The sequence below is a fragment of the Montipora capricornis genome, chromosome 13 (genome assembly GCF_036669925.1).
Source record: "Montipora capricornis isolate CH-2021 chromosome 13, ASM3666992v2, whole genome shotgun sequence".
Lineage (NCBI taxonomy): Eukaryota > Metazoa > Cnidaria > Anthozoa > Scleractinia > Acroporidae > Montipora > Montipora capricornis.
The window spans coordinates 6561580-6581197 of record NC_090895.1 but is presented as its reverse complement, the minus strand read 5'-3'; the positions used below and the strand labels follow the sequence as shown (position 1 = coordinate 6581197).

The 19618-nt window shown below is 38.7% G+C and overlaps 1 protein-coding gene across 1 annotated transcript in view; it reads left to right on the top strand.

Annotated features, from left to right (window-relative positions):
* Nucleotides 1-19618, top strand: part of LOC138030400 (uncharacterized) — a 36862-nt gene that overhangs the window by 8052 nt on the left and 9192 nt on the right. Inside the window, exons 7-24 of the mRNA XM_068878316.1 lie at nt 38-328; nt 719-748; nt 855-988; nt 2876-3140; nt 3546-3656; nt 4393-4583; nt 5037-5159; nt 5496-5566; nt 6057-6097; nt 6251-6347; nt 6461-6560; nt 6867-6926; nt 10573-10578; nt 11017-11071; nt 12233-12598; nt 16279-16521; nt 17851-18108; nt 18724-19014. Of these exons, the coding sequence (XP_068734417.1) occupies nt 38-328; nt 719-748; nt 855-988; nt 2876-3140; nt 3546-3656; nt 4393-4583; nt 5037-5159; nt 5496-5566; nt 6057-6097; nt 6251-6347; nt 6461-6560; nt 6867-6926; nt 10573-10578; nt 11017-11071; nt 12233-12598; nt 16279-16521; nt 17851-18108; nt 18724-19014 (2733 nt within the window). The remainder of the gene's footprint in view (nt 1-37; nt 329-718; nt 749-854; nt 989-2875; nt 3141-3545; nt 3657-4392; nt 4584-5036; nt 5160-5495; nt 5567-6056; nt 6098-6250; nt 6348-6460; nt 6561-6866; nt 6927-10572; nt 10579-11016; nt 11072-12232; nt 12599-16278; nt 16522-17850; nt 18109-18723; nt 19015-19618) is intronic.

Genomic DNA, 19618 nt, shown 5'->3' with positions numbered 1-19618 from the left:
TTATTAGTAGTAGTATTATTAGTTTCTTCTTTCACAGATGTTCCAGAACCTGTAGATATAATCAAAGCTGAGGCAGAAGATTACAAAATAACTATCCAATGGGAAAAACCGACAGAAAATGGGGCAGCAATAACTAGGTACTTTATTTACAGAAGAATTAAAAGTGATGAAAAGTGGACAAAAGTTGCAGTTGTAGAAGATACATCCAGGCGTGAATACAATATCCAAGTAAAAAATGGCGGGAAATATGAATTTGTGGTAACAGCAACAAATAAATATGGCGAGAGCGCTAAAGAAAATGTAAGAACAGTTGAAGTACAAAACGGAGGTAAGTATACTTGCTTGAATAGTCTGGCTTAACGTATCTGCATTTAAAGCTTATTTACTATGCAGACGCAAAGAAACAACAGCTAATTATAACGAGAAGCAGCATGACGAAGACGGAGACAATAGTTTTGTAAGCGTTAGGTGCCTTTACCCATAATTTTTTATTTCTATATCATTTTTGCTTTCCTTGCTACTCGCTACTTGTTTGCCTTTTGTTTTGGCAATAAACATTAAAATGAGCCTTTCTTGTGGGATCAACCGTGTATCCTTGTATTATTACAACATATTTTGCCGGCTGATTTTTATTTTTATTTTTATCAAAAACGAGGGTGAACGAGTTAAAATGCACTGTTATTAACTTATGAAAAATGTTTTCTTTTCTTTTTCTTAGCGAGTCCAAGGCCTTTAGCAAGTCAGACAGGTGACAAAGAGAATCTATGTGTAGTTTTATGAGATGACGACTAAAAAGGGCAGCAAGTGTTTCTCTCATTCATCGACGACAAACAACTTCTTTCTTTCGTTATTAGGATCCTGTAGTCTTTTACATGCTGTTTACATCTCAATCATCATTTCCTTGGTGATAGTAATAATAATTATGTGCGTTGTAATGTGGAAAATGCGTCGTCGCCCATGTCCAAGATGCGGAGATCTTATACCGCTGGTAAGATTTTTATAACATCTTGAAAGTAGTCTACATATGTGAAAGCTTGATCCTGAATCAACAAGTATGACAAAACTTGGACAAAATTTTCTAGGAAATCCCAGTGGTCAAATAGGGAAGATATAATTTTAAAGCATATGTCATTATATGAAGCAGCTAATAATGTCTCAGAACGAAAAATTCGATTACTGGAGGGCAGATAGAGGCACTAAAGACAGCGCGGGGTATAATTTATAGCCGGAATTGACATTTATCACCTCCTGGCACGTGAAAGGTTTCTGAATGGCGCAATCTCCTAATCATGTCTTCGTACGATCCATGTACTCAGTGTCCACTTCACCTTCAGGGTCTGTCTTCACTATCTTCCTCGGAGTCTTCACCCCCTTCACTAGACTCACAACCATCGATAGGCCGAAGGCCTTGCAAATCGATAGGGTTCAAGGACATTTAGGTTTCAAATGCTCGGAGATATTAGCTATTATTAAAAACTGAACTACAGATATCAGATTTCTGGCATTTTCATTGGCTCCTCGGACACAGGCTATCAGTTCGTATACCTGCTGTACCTAGTATAGTCAAAGAACGCGTCAACATCAAAGTAAACTGAAATCTGAGGAAAAATGGCTGGCAAAAGCCGTTGTGAACCGGAATTGCCCGAGGCAGAAATCGATGCTTTAGTCGACAATACTATCCCAGGGAATACCCAAAAAAGCCTGGAGTTTTTAATAAAACAATTATTCTACTGGGGAAACAGTTTTATTGTTAGATGTCATGTGACCTCGAAGTAACCACTGAGAGCGCGCGCTGCTAGGGAAAAAACTCAGCTATGTAACAATGATACTTATACTTATTATTATATCATTATGAAATATTTGATATCAGGAATTTTGAGCAGAAATATTATCTGATAACCTCTGATAATGCCAATCCCATTCCCATCAAGGACTTTTTATCTCCCATTTTCCAGCGGCAAAATCCCATTCTCAAAGATCATCTCCCATCTTCCCAGCGAAGAATTAGGCCAATCCCACTCCCATTTTACCCTTCTATGACCCTCCAAACTCTTTGATTCTCGTCGTTAGCATGCCAAACGTTTATTCCAATGTCTTTTAGTTAACCTTTGTTTATTTGCAACAAATTTTCTACATTTAAAACAATATACACACACGCGATCTGTATGCGCTTTCTCTGCACCCGCCTATATACATTGTACTATGCCACCTCGTACTGTTCTGGACTACGCTACAGTAACACTTCACTATACTATCCGGGCTTACTCTACATTGCATAGTACTACAACTTAGTACAGCACAATGAACAACCCAACATCATCACTCTATTCAAGCCTCTCATTACATTGTGGTTTAGAGACGCTACTGAGAAAAAGGGAAGATAACGATGTTTAATGTAAATGTAGTGCTTTCTTTATAGTGGAAGTGCACTTAGCTATCAAGCTAGTTTACAGGCACTCCACTGCTAACAAGGTGAAAGTAACAATTCAAACTTAACAGAAACATTATTAAGAACCCCAACTGCCGGGAGGCAGCCAGTTGGCTATTTACAAAGCGTTGTGGAGTTGAATCCGGGACAACAGGAAACAAATCCAAGCCAGAGGTTAGAATGATAACGATAACGTTTTAACTTTCAAACGTTTCAAATTGATTATTTGAAGATTTGTTTCAATAGTGGTATAATTATGGTACGAAAAGCTCGCAAGCATTTTTTTGACATGTTTGCTACATGTTTTATGTTCAAAAGCATAGTTTCACGAATCGCACGGGCCTAATACGAAACAGAGGCTTGCATTGCAAAACATCAGGAGGGATGAGTTTGTGGATGTTTATCAGAAGGGTCTGTTTGTAACTTTTGCCGGTTGTTTATTACCAGAATCCAGTTGCTGTGCAGGTTAAAGATAACCTACAACCCCAAAGCGAACACACGAACGAGGCAGGGACGAATGCATCTCCTTCTACAGGAAGTGGATACTACATGCCACTTCATCCATCGGGAAGAAGCTGGGAAGTCAGTCGCGAAGATGTTCATGTTATCAAAGTCATCGGTAAAGGAGCCTTTTCTCAGGTTGCCCAGGCAACGGTCAGAAACTTAAAAACCAACGAGGAGAAAACAACAGTCGCCGTAAAAATGTTGAAAGGTTGGTTGCCTCTTACCCTTGTTATATTATTCAAATATTTCGTTGTTGCTGCATATAAAACCTACAATGGCAAATGGCTTGAATTGAAGAGTCTGCTCGCCTTGATATAGTCACGGATGATTCGAAGATATCAAACACTTGTAATTAATAAAATTCATACTTGTATTCCCAATTCATATACCGTTTACTCCAATAAAACGGATATTACATTACTCGATGTTCATAAAACCTCTAGTTGTTCTTTCCTTAACATATTTGTTTCTATATTGTGTTACCTGAAGCCGTTAAATCAAAATACCTACACGCAATATGGTATTCTCATGTTCCAATAGCTTTTTAGTTATCGCGAGTAAGCTGCTTTATATTGAGTGATGCCATTGGCAGTTCTAATTCTTTGTCTCCTAGACGATGCTCCTTTATCAGATAGGAAGGATTTGCTGTCAGAGTTGGAGCTGATGAAAAAAATGAAACCCCATCCTCACGTGATTAAGCTCATGGGATGCATTACTGAAGATGGTAAAAATCATGTCTTATTACAAATTATCTACTCTTTTCTCGTGTATATTAAGATAGAGAGCGGATGAAAATTGGATGGGAAATATATAGAGAGTCCGAGAGAAGCGGCAAGGTTAAGCCAAACTAGACTAGAGCTTGTCGAAAATGTTGCAATTGTCTCAGGTGCATCATTACTCAATACGGCCACAGCCAAGAGAAAATGAGGGGACAGAGAGGGAGGCTCCCGGTCCGGCCCTTGGGATATGTCATGTCCACGAAAGTTATTTTTAGACGAGCGGAAGTCTTTGTTCTAGCGGAAGTCTGTCTTCCGAGACATCCGCATGCAGGCCAACCTCGGTCTGATGTTTGAAAGAAAATAAATATTCATCAGCTTTCCACGTGTGCCGCCATTTTCTCTTTTCACTAAGAATCTGAGAGCGAGGAAAGACTGCATGCGGACGTCTCGGAAGACAGACTTCCGCTAGAACAAAAACTTCCGCTCGGCTAAAAATAACTTTCGTGGACATGACATATCCCGGCCAACGCCCTGAGCCTACCTCTCTGTCCCCTCATTTTCTCTTGCCACAGCCAAGTGCGCGAACCGATTTATGAAAAAAAATCAGTTCATGTTCTGAAGCTAACAAGGCGAGACTAATGGGATTTTAGAGAATTCTGTAACAAGAAAAATCCTTAGAACACCAGTTACTCGTAGGTTGCATATAAAGACCCTTCATACCAAGCAAACTGTTTTCCACAGACCCACTGATGGTCTTAATCGAGTATGTGCCTTGTGGGGACCTCTTGGGATACCTGAGAAAAAGCCGAGGACTGAACGGCACTTATTATAAGAACCCGGATGTCAAACCTCAGACCAATCTGACTTCAGAACAGTTAATGAAATTCGCTTGGCATGTTGCTGATGGAATGAGCTACTTGTCTTCGAAAAAGGTTTGTTCTGGAAGAGAAATTTGATTTCTTAAATATTGGAGGGAGGCATTATGCTCCAGTGGTTAGGATACTGGACTTTGCATGCGGAGGTTTCGTGTCAAAAACTCGCCCTGAGAACAAACCAGATTTGCTTCTTCAACTCCACTACACTTTGTCAATAGCCCAGACGAGATTCGTTTAAATTTTCATAGTGCTCTGTTTTATTTGGACTCTTTCCTTGGTGCTCATTGTAGCTGATAGAGTTGAAGATATCCACGGGGGAATGCAATATCAAAATGGCATAAATTAATTCAATATTGCAAGTCACAGTCTGATCAAATGAGTTGTAGATAAACATGATTGAGTTCATTTAGTCATGGAACCATTGATTGTTCTTTGTGCTTTAGTGTTGGTGGAGTTTGTCGATCAAGATACTCCTCTTTGTAATACAGATTCGTATACAATTTCTCTTAGATAATCCATCGAGACTTGGCAGCGAGAAATGTTCTTGTTGGTGAAGGAGAGAGATGTAAGGTGACAGATTTCGGGATGGCGAGGAATGTGGAAGAGGATAATATTTATACCAAAAGAAGTCGGGTAAAGTTATGACAGAATTAAAGTTTGCAAAGTTAATTTGTACTATAGACCTTATTCATAAATGGCAGTCAGATTTATAATTCTTTTGTCCATGTGCAAATTAGCCTACCAAGCCTCATTTTAGAGCAAGAATTCTTTTCAATTCACTGTATGGTATCGAGGCTTGGTAGACTAATTTGCACTTGGACAAAAGAATTATAAATTGACCTCCATTTATGAAAAAGGTCTATGACCGACCATAATTGGTTTGTGCCATCTTTGCTATTCAAAACTGGCCGATATTTTTCTGGCACTATTATTCTCTGCAGTTATTTCAAGATGGTTTTTCCTTCACAGGGCCGGTTGCCGGTTAAATGGACTGCATATGAGGCCTTGTTTTACGGCGTATACACGACACAAAGTGACGTGTAAGTATGCTTGTTTAACACACAGTCAACTTTTCCCTTTTGGTGCTGACACAGTTAATCGAGGGACTGGTTATGAAACCTTAGAACCTTCAAAAGCAAGAACAATGTTGTTGCAATCGATGTTGAATTGACCGTGACCCTGCACAATCTTTTGCTTTCGCTTTGCAAGGGTTTGCAAATCTGTTGCGCATAATTTAATCGACGGATTTGATTGGCTATCTTCTCGAAAAAAGGTGTGTTTTGTGCAGGGTCAAGGCCAAAAATGCGTACAAAAACATGAAACAAAGGAACTTGTCGAGTTTCATAACCATCTCCATGCATTAACTATGGTGCTGATTAATGTCCATTCCAATTCCGTGTTGCAGCCGACCCAAATGGCTATCTCCAAGGATTTGAACTCTTTGGTTCAGGCAATTCTTGTTTGTTTGTTTTTTTTCCTATACATTTTCATTTGTTTGGACTGCATTTTTGCTTTTGCTCCTATTTGAAGGTGGAGTTATGGCGTTCTTCTCTACGAAATCTTGACAGTAGGTAAGCTTTCCTTTTGAGGGCTGACTAAATGACAAAAAAAGATGTCTTTAAAATATTTGGACAACCAGCAAGAGATTTTAAAGAAATGTTACTATCCATGCAAATTCCATTACGGTATCAAGTGTAATTTAGACTAGAACGTTATACCCTTAGGTGGATCTCCATACCCGGACATAAACGCCAGACTTATTGCGAAAAAAATTCAGGAAGGATACAGAATGCCAAAGCCAAGACATGTGGATAGCAAACTGTAAATGACTTTTTGGACTTTTTTTTCTCATTGTGGTAATGAGTAATAAGTAAATGAGTAATAGCTGGCAATAAATTCCCTCCTAATACTGCAGTGACAATCTTTAAATTTAGATATGAAATCATGATGAAGTGTTGGGAAGAAGATCCAAGTAATCGACCTACATTTGAAAAGCTGAGGAAAGCAATGAAGGATATGGAGAGGAATCACAAGGTAAGAAACCAAGGGAGGATTCTGGGTATTTATCGATCTGTTCCTCGCTGAAATACTTGTCTTCACACACAGTTGATTATACTTGAGTGAGCCGAAAAACCTGGTCTGCCTTTGCCAGAGAAAAGATCTCATCCATGTTCCTGTTTTATTCTTATTATTTCTACAACTTTTTGTGAATTACCATATTCCCTCGTTCTTGGCTCTCTTGAGTGTCCGAAAAAGTTTGAATCTACTGTTGTATAGGGTGCATGGTTTGCTTAAACAATCAAAGCAGAAGCTTAACACAATCAATATTTTCTTTTGCAGACGTATGTGAACCTCAGTCAGTACGACACAACATTGTACGCTAATGTAATTGATCTTACAGTCGATTAGCTGAAACAGAAAATCGCGTGATTCATCAAGTCTGTTTTTTTAGTGATAAATACAGGAATAGCTTTATGTTGTTTGTTTGGTCTAAATTAGTAGATTTGTAAATGATGTGTATTCTAATTTGTTTTAGGGTCTCGGTTCTTAGATTTGTTTTATGATACGTGAAGTAGTTGTGACAAGTTCGTAAGAACTCCTACTCCCCCCTCCCTATCTGAAGTTGATTGATTGACTGACATCTCCCACGAACATGTATGTTACTTGTGAACTGAATACTTGGTAATTTTGCTTGATTATCTAACTCACACGACTAGATGACAATTTTCAAATTTAGATATAGAGAATTCCGTATTAGGTTAACATTTTAAAGTGGTACTATGATCAAAAAATCATTTTCTTTTTTTCTTCAGATTTTGAAAGCGTGTTCGCTTAAGACCTAACTGGCAAAATTTTGATTTTTATCCAAAGGCTGTTTATTTTGAGTGTAAGTTATGGATTTCATGGTCTGCCATTACTCACGTTCAAAACTGGCCGATTGGACCTCAGAGGGTTGGATCTAGAGAAAATGACGTCATTTACTCACTAGCTTAAAATTTCAGCGTGTAAACGCAATTTATTATATATGCAAAACACGGGTTGAAAAGTCTGAAAGCCCGAAACTTCCGAGCTGCATATTAATTAGGCCGCGTACACACGCATTGCATTCTTAAACTAGTGAGTGTTTGACGTCATTTTCTCCTCGACCCAGCTCTCTCAAGATTTTAAAGTTAGTAATGGCGGACCAATAAATAAGAAAATTCCAGCTAAAATAAACAGGTGTCTTTTTAAAATCAGAACTTAAAACTTGGGTGAGTTACTGTTTAATTAACATAGTTTTGAAATCCAAAGGAAAAACAATTTTTTTTTTTGCCGTAGTACCACTTTAACGGTATCGGGACATACAGGAATGGAGAAGTTACTTGAATACTGCTTTTCTCATGGCTGTCATCCAATGAATTATTGATTATTTTTCCAGCTTAGATAAATTTATATTTCGGCGTTAGAATTCATGTGAACTAAAGCGATTTCATAATATAAATTGGATGTGCCATGATATTGGTCGTGTTAGTAGCATGACATTTCCATAAACGAAGAGGACAAATAATTCCAATAAAAGTTGTTTACGTTGTGTATGTTTTACGTTGTTTTGATGCTTCTGTGGTCTTTTTGGTTGATAAACGTTTTCTGAGGCTTAAAAACTCATGGAAGGAGGTCTAAAACACTTAAAGCTAAAAAACAAAAATGATCTCGCTAAAGCTTCCCTAAAGCAGCTGTCTATACAGTTTAAAGTTTATCCCAGCCACGTAGCATTCTGCTAAGCGACGGCGCTACCTTGGGAAGTACAACTACGCATGTAGAGCGGTTTACGATTCAATCTCATTCATTTTTCCTACTGAATACCGTCCCGGTGATATACTATGTCAGTTATCTAAACTACCTTATATGAGATCATGACACCACTGATAATCCTGATCGTTGAAAAGGAAGGTTTACAAAGCTCAGTAATAATAGAAAATTTAATTAAATATCACAACATATACTCAGAGCTGCCAATCTCTGGACATCTAAAATCTGTAGATTTTTTCCATCCGTTCTCCCCAACCCCCTCCACGCGATCAACCCAACCACTCTCCCTCCCTCCCTCCCTTGCCTCCCCTCCCTCGAAGAAAAATGTACCCACCAATCCGAAAGCATCTTCTTCAGAATACGAGAATAATCTACCATTGTGATTTGCGGGAGAACAGGGCACGTATCATATGTCGAGAATTTTTATTGGTTAAACGGCGAACCAATCAAACAATCGGTTATATGGCCTTAATAACAAACGGAGTTAAAGAATGCCATTTCCTTTAGTTCTATCAAGGACTATCCGTGACGCGCGTGTGTTTGAAACGCAGAGATGACGAAATGCATTAAGAAACGATGAAACGAGTTTGAAAAAAATCGATTATTTTTTACCTTGGGGATGCAATTAGAGTCTACAATGGAGCAAAGTCTTTAAAAGGTTTAGATTCGTTTTTATCCGGGAGAGTTGATGACCCGTACAGGTGACCGGGAGATTCGTTCCCTACCCTGGAGACCTCCGGATAATCCGAGAGAGTTAGCCCGTATGTATACTGTAGTGAATCTGAGTCGCGTGATAAAGGATGTTTTACAGCGTTGTATTCCAAATAATTCTTGATGAAAATGGTCCGTAAGACGAAATGTACAGCACAACTACCGAACATCGATCTCCACTTCACTAGAAAAGTCACTGCTTACGAGCCAGAAGGCCCATCAGGCCGGCGCTTATCTCCGGTTTCCTTAGCATGAAGCGACTAGGAATATTTATACTCCCCCCTGGATGGGATGCTAGTCCATCGCAGGGTTACCTCCAGCATTTCGCCGGTACCCATTTCCACACCTGGGTGGAGAGAGGCACCGTGAGAGTAAAATGTCTTGCCCAAGAACGCAACACAATGTCCCCGGCCGGGACCCGAACCCGGACCACTCGAACCATGTGGCCACCACGCTTCTCCACCTGAACCGAGGATAAAACGGTTTCTGCGGAGGGAGTTGAACTTTTTCTGCGCCTTAACGGTATTTATTGCATCACCGACATCTCAAATGTATGGTGCTAGTACATTAGCATTTATTGCGCCATTAAAAGTTTGCGTTGATTGGCTATTTGGTCGGTTAGGGAATCGAATTCAAACTAATTCTCTGCCAACTCAGGTTTATGTTTCCTTCAAATTCAACCAATTAAGAATTCGATTCAAAATTTGTGCCCTTAAAGGGGCTAGGTCACGCTATTTTGGGTAATTTTGTTTAATTTTGTTAGTTATGAGCTCTAAAAATCAAATTGGCAGAGCAAGATTCTTTCATTTGCAAAATCACGGCCACATAACAACTGAGAATGATTTTCCAGCTTTGTAAATGAAATTTTGATATAGACTGATATAAATTTGAAAAAAGGTGGGCCGACGTTTTTCAAATTTACCCAAATTCAATCCGTTTCAATTCTCTCCAGTTTTGTCCATCCATGTCCCTTCTTGGCTTCCCTGTGTTTTGTTAGAGTTCTTCTATAGTTTTGAACAGTTATTTTGATATTTTAGTTAATTTTATGACCATTCGATCAGTGCTGAAATTGCCTAAAATTGCGTGACCTAGCCCCTTTAACGTTCGTCTCCGTTCGAAAAATAAGCAAAAAATTCATTGACCTTTTGGATTCAGCTCATGCAGACGTATGCCAACACATTTTTCAGGTTGAACATTAAAGGCTATCAAAAGAAAATCGAGTATATTTCCCAGACGGACCTGAAAAATATCCCGGGAAAAATATACAGGTACGGAAAGTCAAAAAGACGAAAAATTGCGAACTCTAATTAGCAAATAGACATTGATCTTGTCGCATACGAGTCATTTTTCAATTGCGTGACGTCAAGACGCGATGTTAAAAGGGTCAGACTTCTAGCTTTTTAGAGCTTCGGGAACCTGTGAATGTTAATTTGGAACTACCACAACGAAATCTCGATGGTCTGCCTCATTTTAACGTTAGAAGAGTGGTTTTCAAGAAGGATGACTGCACATTGTGTTTTCTTTGTGCTTCTTTTTGTCGTTCAAGGGTCAGGTAAGATCATAAATCGAAACAACGGTGGCTTTACGAAACCTTTCGTCATTAAGCCATGAACGTTCAAGTAACCTAACTCTTTAACGCCTATGATATGCCCTAGCTCTAAAATTCTGAAGGTTATGAAGCTAATTTGATTTTTGTGTGATTTAAGCTCTTCAGGAGACTAAAATATATTCAGAATAAATGGGCTTTATCAAAAAAGTGTAATTTAAGTACAAAATAGCTTTAGCGTACGTCTGACTTTCGGTTCATTAATTTTAAGAGATGAATGGAAAACATATGAATGATCCACGACCATTTATAAGTATCAAAACCATAAGACATTGAAATAATTTGATTGCTCTAGGTAATCTCTTCAAGATCGTACTGGTGAGAGACACGACTGTTGTTGGTGAATGACATTTTCGACAATTGCTATAATTATTCATTTCATAGATAAGAAGAACCGAACACAGAAAATGTTTGCCTGATGTGCATAGCTTAAATCAAAGTAAAGAAAAACCAGAGGAATCATTTACAGCTACGATGTGAAGATGTGTTATTGTCCTTTAAGGAGTTGGCCCACCAGTACGATTGTTTGAAAATCGATCGACAAGAAATGGAGAAATGGTTTCAAGTATTGAGTTCAGTCGCACAGGTTTCCCCTCTCTTGTCACGAAAGACGCGATGTCCTTGGTAGCCCTGTTTGTTTGCTTGCGTTCTTTGATTACGATAATATGGCGCAAGTGAAAAGTGGAGACCGAGAGTAGTTAGGTCATTTACTACTCCTCGATGCGGAATGTGATCAGGCTACCGAGTCCTTGAGAATCCTTGAGAGAAAACTAACCCTGACTAAGAGATATAAACAAGCGTTCCCGAGACGACGTCGCAATCGTCTCCACTACCCCTTCTGTATTCGCGCGGTTTTGCACCCCGCTGGAAATGACATGCTGCGTCTTTTAATGGCCAAAACAAGGGGAAGAAAATCGAAATCGAAAACCTTTTTTTGCAGTTGTTATCAGGACAATGGGCATTCAATCAAACAAATTAAAAAAACTGTCACATACACTTTAACTTCCTTCCGTTAATTCCAACATGTATACTCCATGTATCCTTAGTCTTACCTTTAGTTATTAAAATCGTCTGAAAAAATGTAAACGCCAGATTTTGTCGTTCTACTTTACCATTTTGGAAATTAGTAAACCACGAAACAGCGAAACACCGAAACACCATGCATGATCCCAATATGCATGGAATAGTAACCGACAAAGGTTGGATTTTGAGATTAAATATTGTTTTAGGCCTAACTAGGCATCTCAAATCATCTCAAATCCAACCTTTGCCGGTGAGTTTTCAATTTATGGTGGGTCATACATGGTGTTTTAGTGTTTCGTTTCGCTGTTTTGTGGTTTAGTAATATCTTACCGTTCATGCTTTAAAAAGTCAGTTTTAATATTCATAGTCTGGAACAAAAGTGGGTATTATTAATAAAGGGGTTTATTCCAAATGAAGTTTGTTGCTTTACATCGTTGGAACAATTTTATTTATTTATTTTTAACGAGGCAATAAAGGTTGAATTGCCACAGTGAAAAGATAGAATGGTCCAGTTATAAGTCATTCAATAAAACCAAGATTTTCATAAGTCAGCTATTCGCATTTATTTCTTTTGCAGGTGGTTTAAGTTTCATTTCCCCTTATCAAGGGAGGACAGTGAGAGGATCTGTTGGCGCTTCTTTGCAGTTCAATTGGAGTTTCACCGGGAATGTTGGTTTGATTAGGTGGGGTCTCTCACAAGCAGAAAATCCAGTTACACTTGATACCAATAAAATTCTATTTTCACTACTGAAGACTGGGCAGCCACGGCCATTATCGACCCCAGTAGCATATGTGGGACGAGTAACTGGAAGCCGTACAAACGGATTGGTCATCTTTACTCTCAGAAAGCTTAAAACAGAGGATGCAAGATTTTATGTCTGCACATTGTCTCCATTGTCACCTGGTATCACGATATCTGACCATGTACAGTTAGTTGTCGAGGGTGAGTAAGGTAATTCTAATCTTCTACCTTGACCCCTCAATTGGTAGAGTACTGCTCTAGTAACACGGAAGTCGTGGGTTCAAATTCCGTTCAAGCTTTCGTTTCACTGATGCTAAAGCTCATCACCGCTATAATTTTAAAAGCATGTAATTTGTATTACATTTATTTCTTGCTGCAATCTAGGTTGGTATTTTCTTGCCCCCGACTTTTCAATACACTTTTGGTGTGAATTTTTCGGGTATTTGTGTCTTTGAATCACCCAGGGGCTTGCGTTTTTCAGGGGCTTTAAGTCTAAGATTGCGAGAGACCTAGGCATACCAACCAAAATCAACCTACTGTAGACAACAAATGTGTGAAGGTGTCTATGTTTTATCATGTTGTTTTTTCTTCGGACAAATTTCATGGAATCCCACTGCCCTGCTAGCAAGAAAACATGCAACAATTTTGGGATCATTGGACAGCAACAGCAGGTAAGCCTATTCGAAAAAAAAAAAACAGATGAGTAGGGATTTGCAGCAGATAGCAGGAAGATATCGATGGCAACCTATCCAAAACCTAACCTGGAGACAAGTTCTTCGCATACCTGCACAAAGTACATGGACGCAAAACAAACGTTATCAATGCACAAGTGGACTTCGCTTTCACCATACCCCTTAGTGAACTGACTAAGCAAGATGGAGCATTTGTACGGCCAAACTACCACAAAAATTCATTCGTTGCAACAAAAGAGCTCATTTCCGAAGCAAATGTTCTGCCCTTTTATGACCCGTCTCTCCATATCATGCTTTAACGCCACCCCGTCAGTTTCGCTCTTGTAAAATACTCTCTATGTTGTGGTAGAAGCAATTGAAGGGTGGCATCTGCTGTGAAAGTCGCAGACAACATATTGAAGAAATTTCCGGTTGATGATCTTCATCTAGCCCTTGTATTATACAGAAACAGCCCTCAGCAAGGACAGGAATATTTCCCTGCACAGAGACTCATGTCTAAAAGACTATGGGACCTAATCCGAATGGCTACACGTCGGTTGCTTACCATTTAGCCAAAATATCCGGAAATTTCGATTTGAGGTCAATCTTTTCGGAAATTGTGGACAACCTCCAGATGTAGTCCCCTTTTTCCGTTCCGATTATTCCATTCGGGAAATGCCCTTACCATTTGCGAGAATCGTTCCGTTTCCAGGTTCTTTCTCACAAGATCGAGTAAAATATGCGGGATGGAATGCTGTGTAGTAAATGGTAAGCGCCATTCTCATCCGGTTGGTCATTAAATTCGGAAAATCGCTTACCTTTATGCAACGATCATTCCATCCGGATTATTTGGCTAAATGGTAAGCACCCGTCACCTCCAGCCAAAAGTGGGCTCACCAAATTTGGAAATGACCAGCATTGAGGAGACAAGAGAAAGATCAAAAACTAATTTCCATAAGAGGGCTTCAAAACCACTTACGGAATTCGCAATCTCAGATCTGATTGAAGGTATATCTGAAACAAAACCCAAGGAGCAAACACGAAATATGGATTTGTGGGAAATGGGGTGAAAACCCAAACCAAGATCATGTTCAGTAAGCACCACATTGGGTACAATCTGTCGCAACCGCAATCAGGAATCAGGATCAAGCACATGATCATGACTACACTGGAAAAACGACACCGGTCGGCATAGACATTTCATCTATGCTAATGTAAGGCGACTATCTGAATGTTTCCCTTTCATTTCATAACAGGAAAAGTGTTAGGTATGCACCTTTCTGTGAAAGTCTGATTTGTATTTAGGTGTGTTATGGAATAAAACGATGCATTTTCTGCAGTTAAATCTGATCGAGCAACAACCCCCTTTTGTAACAAGACGACTTTTTTTTATCCATGATAACGGATGTGACATTCCTATTTTTCTGTGTACGTGTATGGTTTGTCGACAAAAAGCCGTTGAGAACTTGTTTAAAGTTTCTCTGGTTTTCAGCAGTGAATGCAGTTGAAGTTCCACCTGTGTTCCTTGACTCCTACGAGAGCTGTCTTTTCTACTTTTGAAACAAAATTCTTAGTTTGTCTGTCATGACTTAAGCCACATTTTGCTCAAAATGCACTGAAGGATATAAATTAGCCATTATCATCCACAAGGTTGCTAATGGTTTGAATACCTAACTTTAGCCACAAAACATCTATTCCAACACTTTGGAAAACCTTGAACATGCAAGTAAGTTATTCCTTAAATGCACGCGGGCGCATAAATTATGCTAACTTGTTTATGACATTGATGGCAAAATTTTCTTGAGGGGAGAGAACGTTCAAAATTTGCAATTTAGTGTAAGCGGAGCTTGTCCAGCAAAGCAAATGTCAGGAGTCAGACAGTTAATGTGGTAACAGTAATCAAAAGGAAAACATACAGCCTTACCATGTGCATTTAATTCAAAGAATTCTCTTCACCAATGAAACCAAAAACATTGTAGTAAATTTCATTCACATACGTTTGTGAAGGCCGCCACCCATGCTCAAATTGAAAACTCTATCAATTGATTCAGGTTATGCACCATGTGTAAACTTGCCAAGAATCACCACGAAATGTGAAAGTAACAGGAGGATTTGATCCTCCCTTGGCAAATAAAATAATTACTTTTTTATAGAAATGACATTGTATTTTCTTAAACATTGTTTTTTTTCAGTAAGCTGGTGGCTGGTGAACACTTCTAAGCCCACCTCCAAATTGTTCAGAAATGGTGTCCTTAATTTTGCCTTTCATGTTACAATTCATTAAAAATCTTAAAATGTTGGTACATTTTGGTGCTTTTGCTATTGCTCAAATATTTGAGTGAAATATAATTAATTTTTAGAGTTCATAATTTTCTGTACATTTGTTAGTGCTTTCCTGTGATGGTGTGCGGGTCACTTAATATTTTCAACGCTACACCTATACTAAGATGTATTTTGTTGCTCAGAAAATTTTGATTTTTTAACATTTCCAGTCAAGGTGTCGTCAGCTGTGCATCCGGAGGCAGCATTGAACTAACTGTTTGACTGATAGGCAATTTTCTAGATTTTTTCTTTGTGGAAAAGATTTTCATTTCCACAAACAACTGATCATTTATAGGAGAGATAATAATTCCTTGGTTTACCTTGTATGTGTATCATTTCAGATGTCATGTAGCTCCGGTCCCTACATGTTGAAGAAGGTTGAAGAAGGTGCACAGAATCCCCTCCCCCTCCCCCCTCCCCCCTTCCTCTGTATCATTGAGTAGACTCTACGTACCAAAACTTCTAATAAAACAACAACTGCCAAATATTGACTACTTAAAACAAGACGTAAAAGCAAGGAAATTTGATGCGCACAGTTTTACATAGAAACAACTAACCATACTTATATTTCCAATGCTGTTGAGGCATTTACACGAAAACCAGCAACGAGCCAGAAAACTAAAAGCTGGAACAGAAGGCATGCAGGGAGCCACAGCTACTGTGTTTAACAGAGCTAAAAACGAAACGTTAACCACGATAGAGATTCTGGGAAGATTTCATCCTTCAACAACACTGGGGAAAATGTATATCACCTGCCGAAGAAAAAAAACTTGTAGCCTTTGCTTCATTTGCACGTTTTGCACCCTTGCCGAATTTTAATTGGATCAGAACACTCAACTATGATGTGATTAATGATAAACGAAAGTTTGCCATATCTTGATTTTTAAGGTCCACCAAATATCACTGGTATCTCTGCTAATCAAACAGTGGATGAAGGAAATGACTTAACACTTAACTGCAGCACCAGTGGTAACCCAGCTCCCAACACTACCTGGACAAGACTACAGGATTATGGAGTTGTCACCATGCCACTTACTAACATCACAAGGCAACATGAAGGCGGCTACAGATGCACTGCCAATAATGGCATTGGAAACCCAGTTTACAAAGATGTCTTCATAACTGTTCATTGTGAGCGCTCAATTAAAATGTATCTACCTTGTATAAATTTATCAAATAATATAACTTTGATAATAAGAAAATAACACAAACAGCGGTGATAAACATTGTATTCCAACGCATTTTTATAAAACTTGACGTTTCGTATGCTAGTCAACACACATGTTCAATGTTGACTAGCATATGAAACGTCAAGTTTTATAAACATGAGTTGGAATACAATGTTTATCACCGCTGTTTGTGTTATTTTCTTAATCAAGCTACGATGGCCTAAGAACAAGAGTTTATTTGATAATAAGGTATATCGTGATAAGGTATTTTTCATGTCAACATTTGGACGTCTTGTCTTTATCCTGTTTGTCTCTCGGTTATTTAGCCTGACGTAGTAAAAGATTGAGCTCCTAAACAACTCCCCAGTCCCCCAATGTTGACTTCATGGGCAATCTGTGGTAACCCAAAAACCTAGCAATTTCAGGGAGAGTAGGGTAAGAGGACATGGCAAGTAAAAAGAAAGGGTGTTCTGTGCATCAGGGAGAGTAGGGTAAGAGGACATGGCAAGTAAAAAGAAAGGGTGTTCTGTGCATTTCTGTTTTCGATGGTAGAAAGGTGTAAGTATCCCAACACTTCTTACAAGGATATTGTAGATAGCAGACAAAACCTTCTTCTAGATCTCAAAATTGCAGTGTACATACAAAACAGCAACACCACAGGGTAAATCCATATATATCACTGCCTCTTGTCCTTTTGATGAACAAATACAAATCCAAAAAAAAGGCGCAAAAAATATAGTTATTTACAAGGATGTGAGGGTAAAGTGACATTGCATTGTTACTAATGTAATATATATTTGGCCGTGAGACACCTTTTTAAACTTATTTATCAATAATCTCCAGTATTAAAGCCTCAGATATTATCATTATTTGCTACTTTTTTATTTTTATTCCTTATCTTAATACTGACAACTCTTGCACATGACAACGCTAACCGTTCCTACCAGTTTGTATGGTAACCAACACATTTTGCCAGGTATTTTAATGATGTAATTATTGTACTTTCAATTATATCTAAGATACATATCAACGGATCATCACACGCATAGTTAAATTTGCCTTAATGTGGTTTTGAAGCTGACGGTGACGTTTGGTTTACAAAGCATTTTTATATCCTTGGGATAGGTCTTTCACCGTTAATGCTTCAAGATAATGGGTGCTTTATGGTGTCCAAATTTGGGCGTAATTGAGTGTACCTCTCACCTCTTGTACCTCGTTTTTTGTAAATTCTCTATTTGCTATGCAATCGTTTCTGCGATTTGCAGTGTTATTTCAATAATTATTTTGACAGATCAACCAAGCATAACCTCAATGACTCCCTTAACAAAACAGTCCTGGATTGGACAAATAGTTCAACTTAAATGTGTGGCAGATGGTTCCCCTACCCCATCAATCACTTGGACGAAACCAGACGGAACTAAACTAACAAAAGTAACATCCACGGTGGATGCAAAGATGATCCATGATCAAGATTTTGGAAATTATACTTGTGAAGCCAGCAACGCAGTTGGTGCTGCTGCTACACGCTGGGTGAGATTGAACCAAATAAGTAAGCAATTATAAAAATATGTACATAGAGTTTTGTACATAAAATTTTCCATTATTTGTTTTGCCCAGTTTAAAATGTAATGCTACTGAACCAGGTAAAAAGCATTGTTTTTTAAGGAGGGTCAAGTTTATTAGTGTTGTGTTGTTAAACAACTGCATCGTGAGGCTTTTCTGGGCTCTTAAATGTGTTGTGGGCTTAAGGTAATTTATTTCTCCTGTAGCAAATGAATTATTGGGATTTTTGCCCAAAGAACAGTTTTCCCATTGCTAAATGAAAGAAAATTTAAATATATGCCCATTTTTGTACCCTAGCCATTAGCCCGCCATAAAATAGGGAGCACAGATTTCAGAACCCTGGAGTTTGCTTATAGGCTTTCCCTCCCTTCTGAAAAGTCTTCGGGATTGCTTATTTAGAGGGCAGAAGAAATATGTTGCAGTGGCTGACCTATTCTGCACTGGAGTAGCTGTGAATTCTAATTGAATGCAATAAGGCACAGGCAGTAAGGCAAAAACTGTTCAATTTCCACAAAGCAACCCTTTCCCTTAACTAAGCCCTTTGTGACAGCCCCCTTTGTATTTTATACAGTGATATTGTTTATTTTATCTTTTTTCAAAGAGCCACCAGGGCCTCCAAGCCTCACAGCAAATGACAATGACATCCGTGCGTCTTCATTGATCATAAAATGGACTACACCAGTTGATGATGGGGGAAGTCCTATTACAGGGTACAATTTGGTCATACTACATGGTGACAATATCATTCTGAATGAGACCACAAGTGCTGCCGTCAGGGAATACCTTGTTGACAGTCTCAACAAAAGCACAACCTATACCCTGACGGTCTCAGCCACGAATAAGGCGTTTCAAGGAGCTGCAAATGAAAAAAAAGTGACGACTAAGTACGAAGGTACATTCTAAGGCCCACCTTAAACAGGTCATTTACATTGCTCAAACCATAAGAGAGTGGAGGCCTTGCTTCACACTGAGTTGAATCATGTTCACAGAGTTCAATTGTTTGTTATTTTTTAAAATGTTAAACATATTTAAGACCGCTTGAATGCTGCGTTTCACAATAGCTTTTCCTAGTTGCCATCTGGGTACACAACTGTTTCCTCTAGATCATGATCATTTGTTGCCTTTTTAGACTCATACAGTGCTATTCGGATCGTTTGAATGGACTCTTCCCAAGTTTGTTTGTCGCACCAAATGTTTTGCAGCATCTGTTCAAGTTTTGTCGAAGAAATGTTGGACAAATGATAAAACATATTAAATGGCCCTTTAGTAGAGCACCAAGTTATTTACGCAAGACGAATTTCATTCCTAGATTTACCTGATAAATGGCAGTAAACTCTGATGGTCATAATACTTCCACTGCGAAAATGATTGATGCAACGAAGGATCTCTTCAAATTATAAGCGGCATTATGTCTTAGGCGTTCTTGTGGAGGGAAAAAGTCAGTCTTAAAATTTTAACTCTTCAAATTAATTTTATTTGCCATTAGGCTTGAGCGT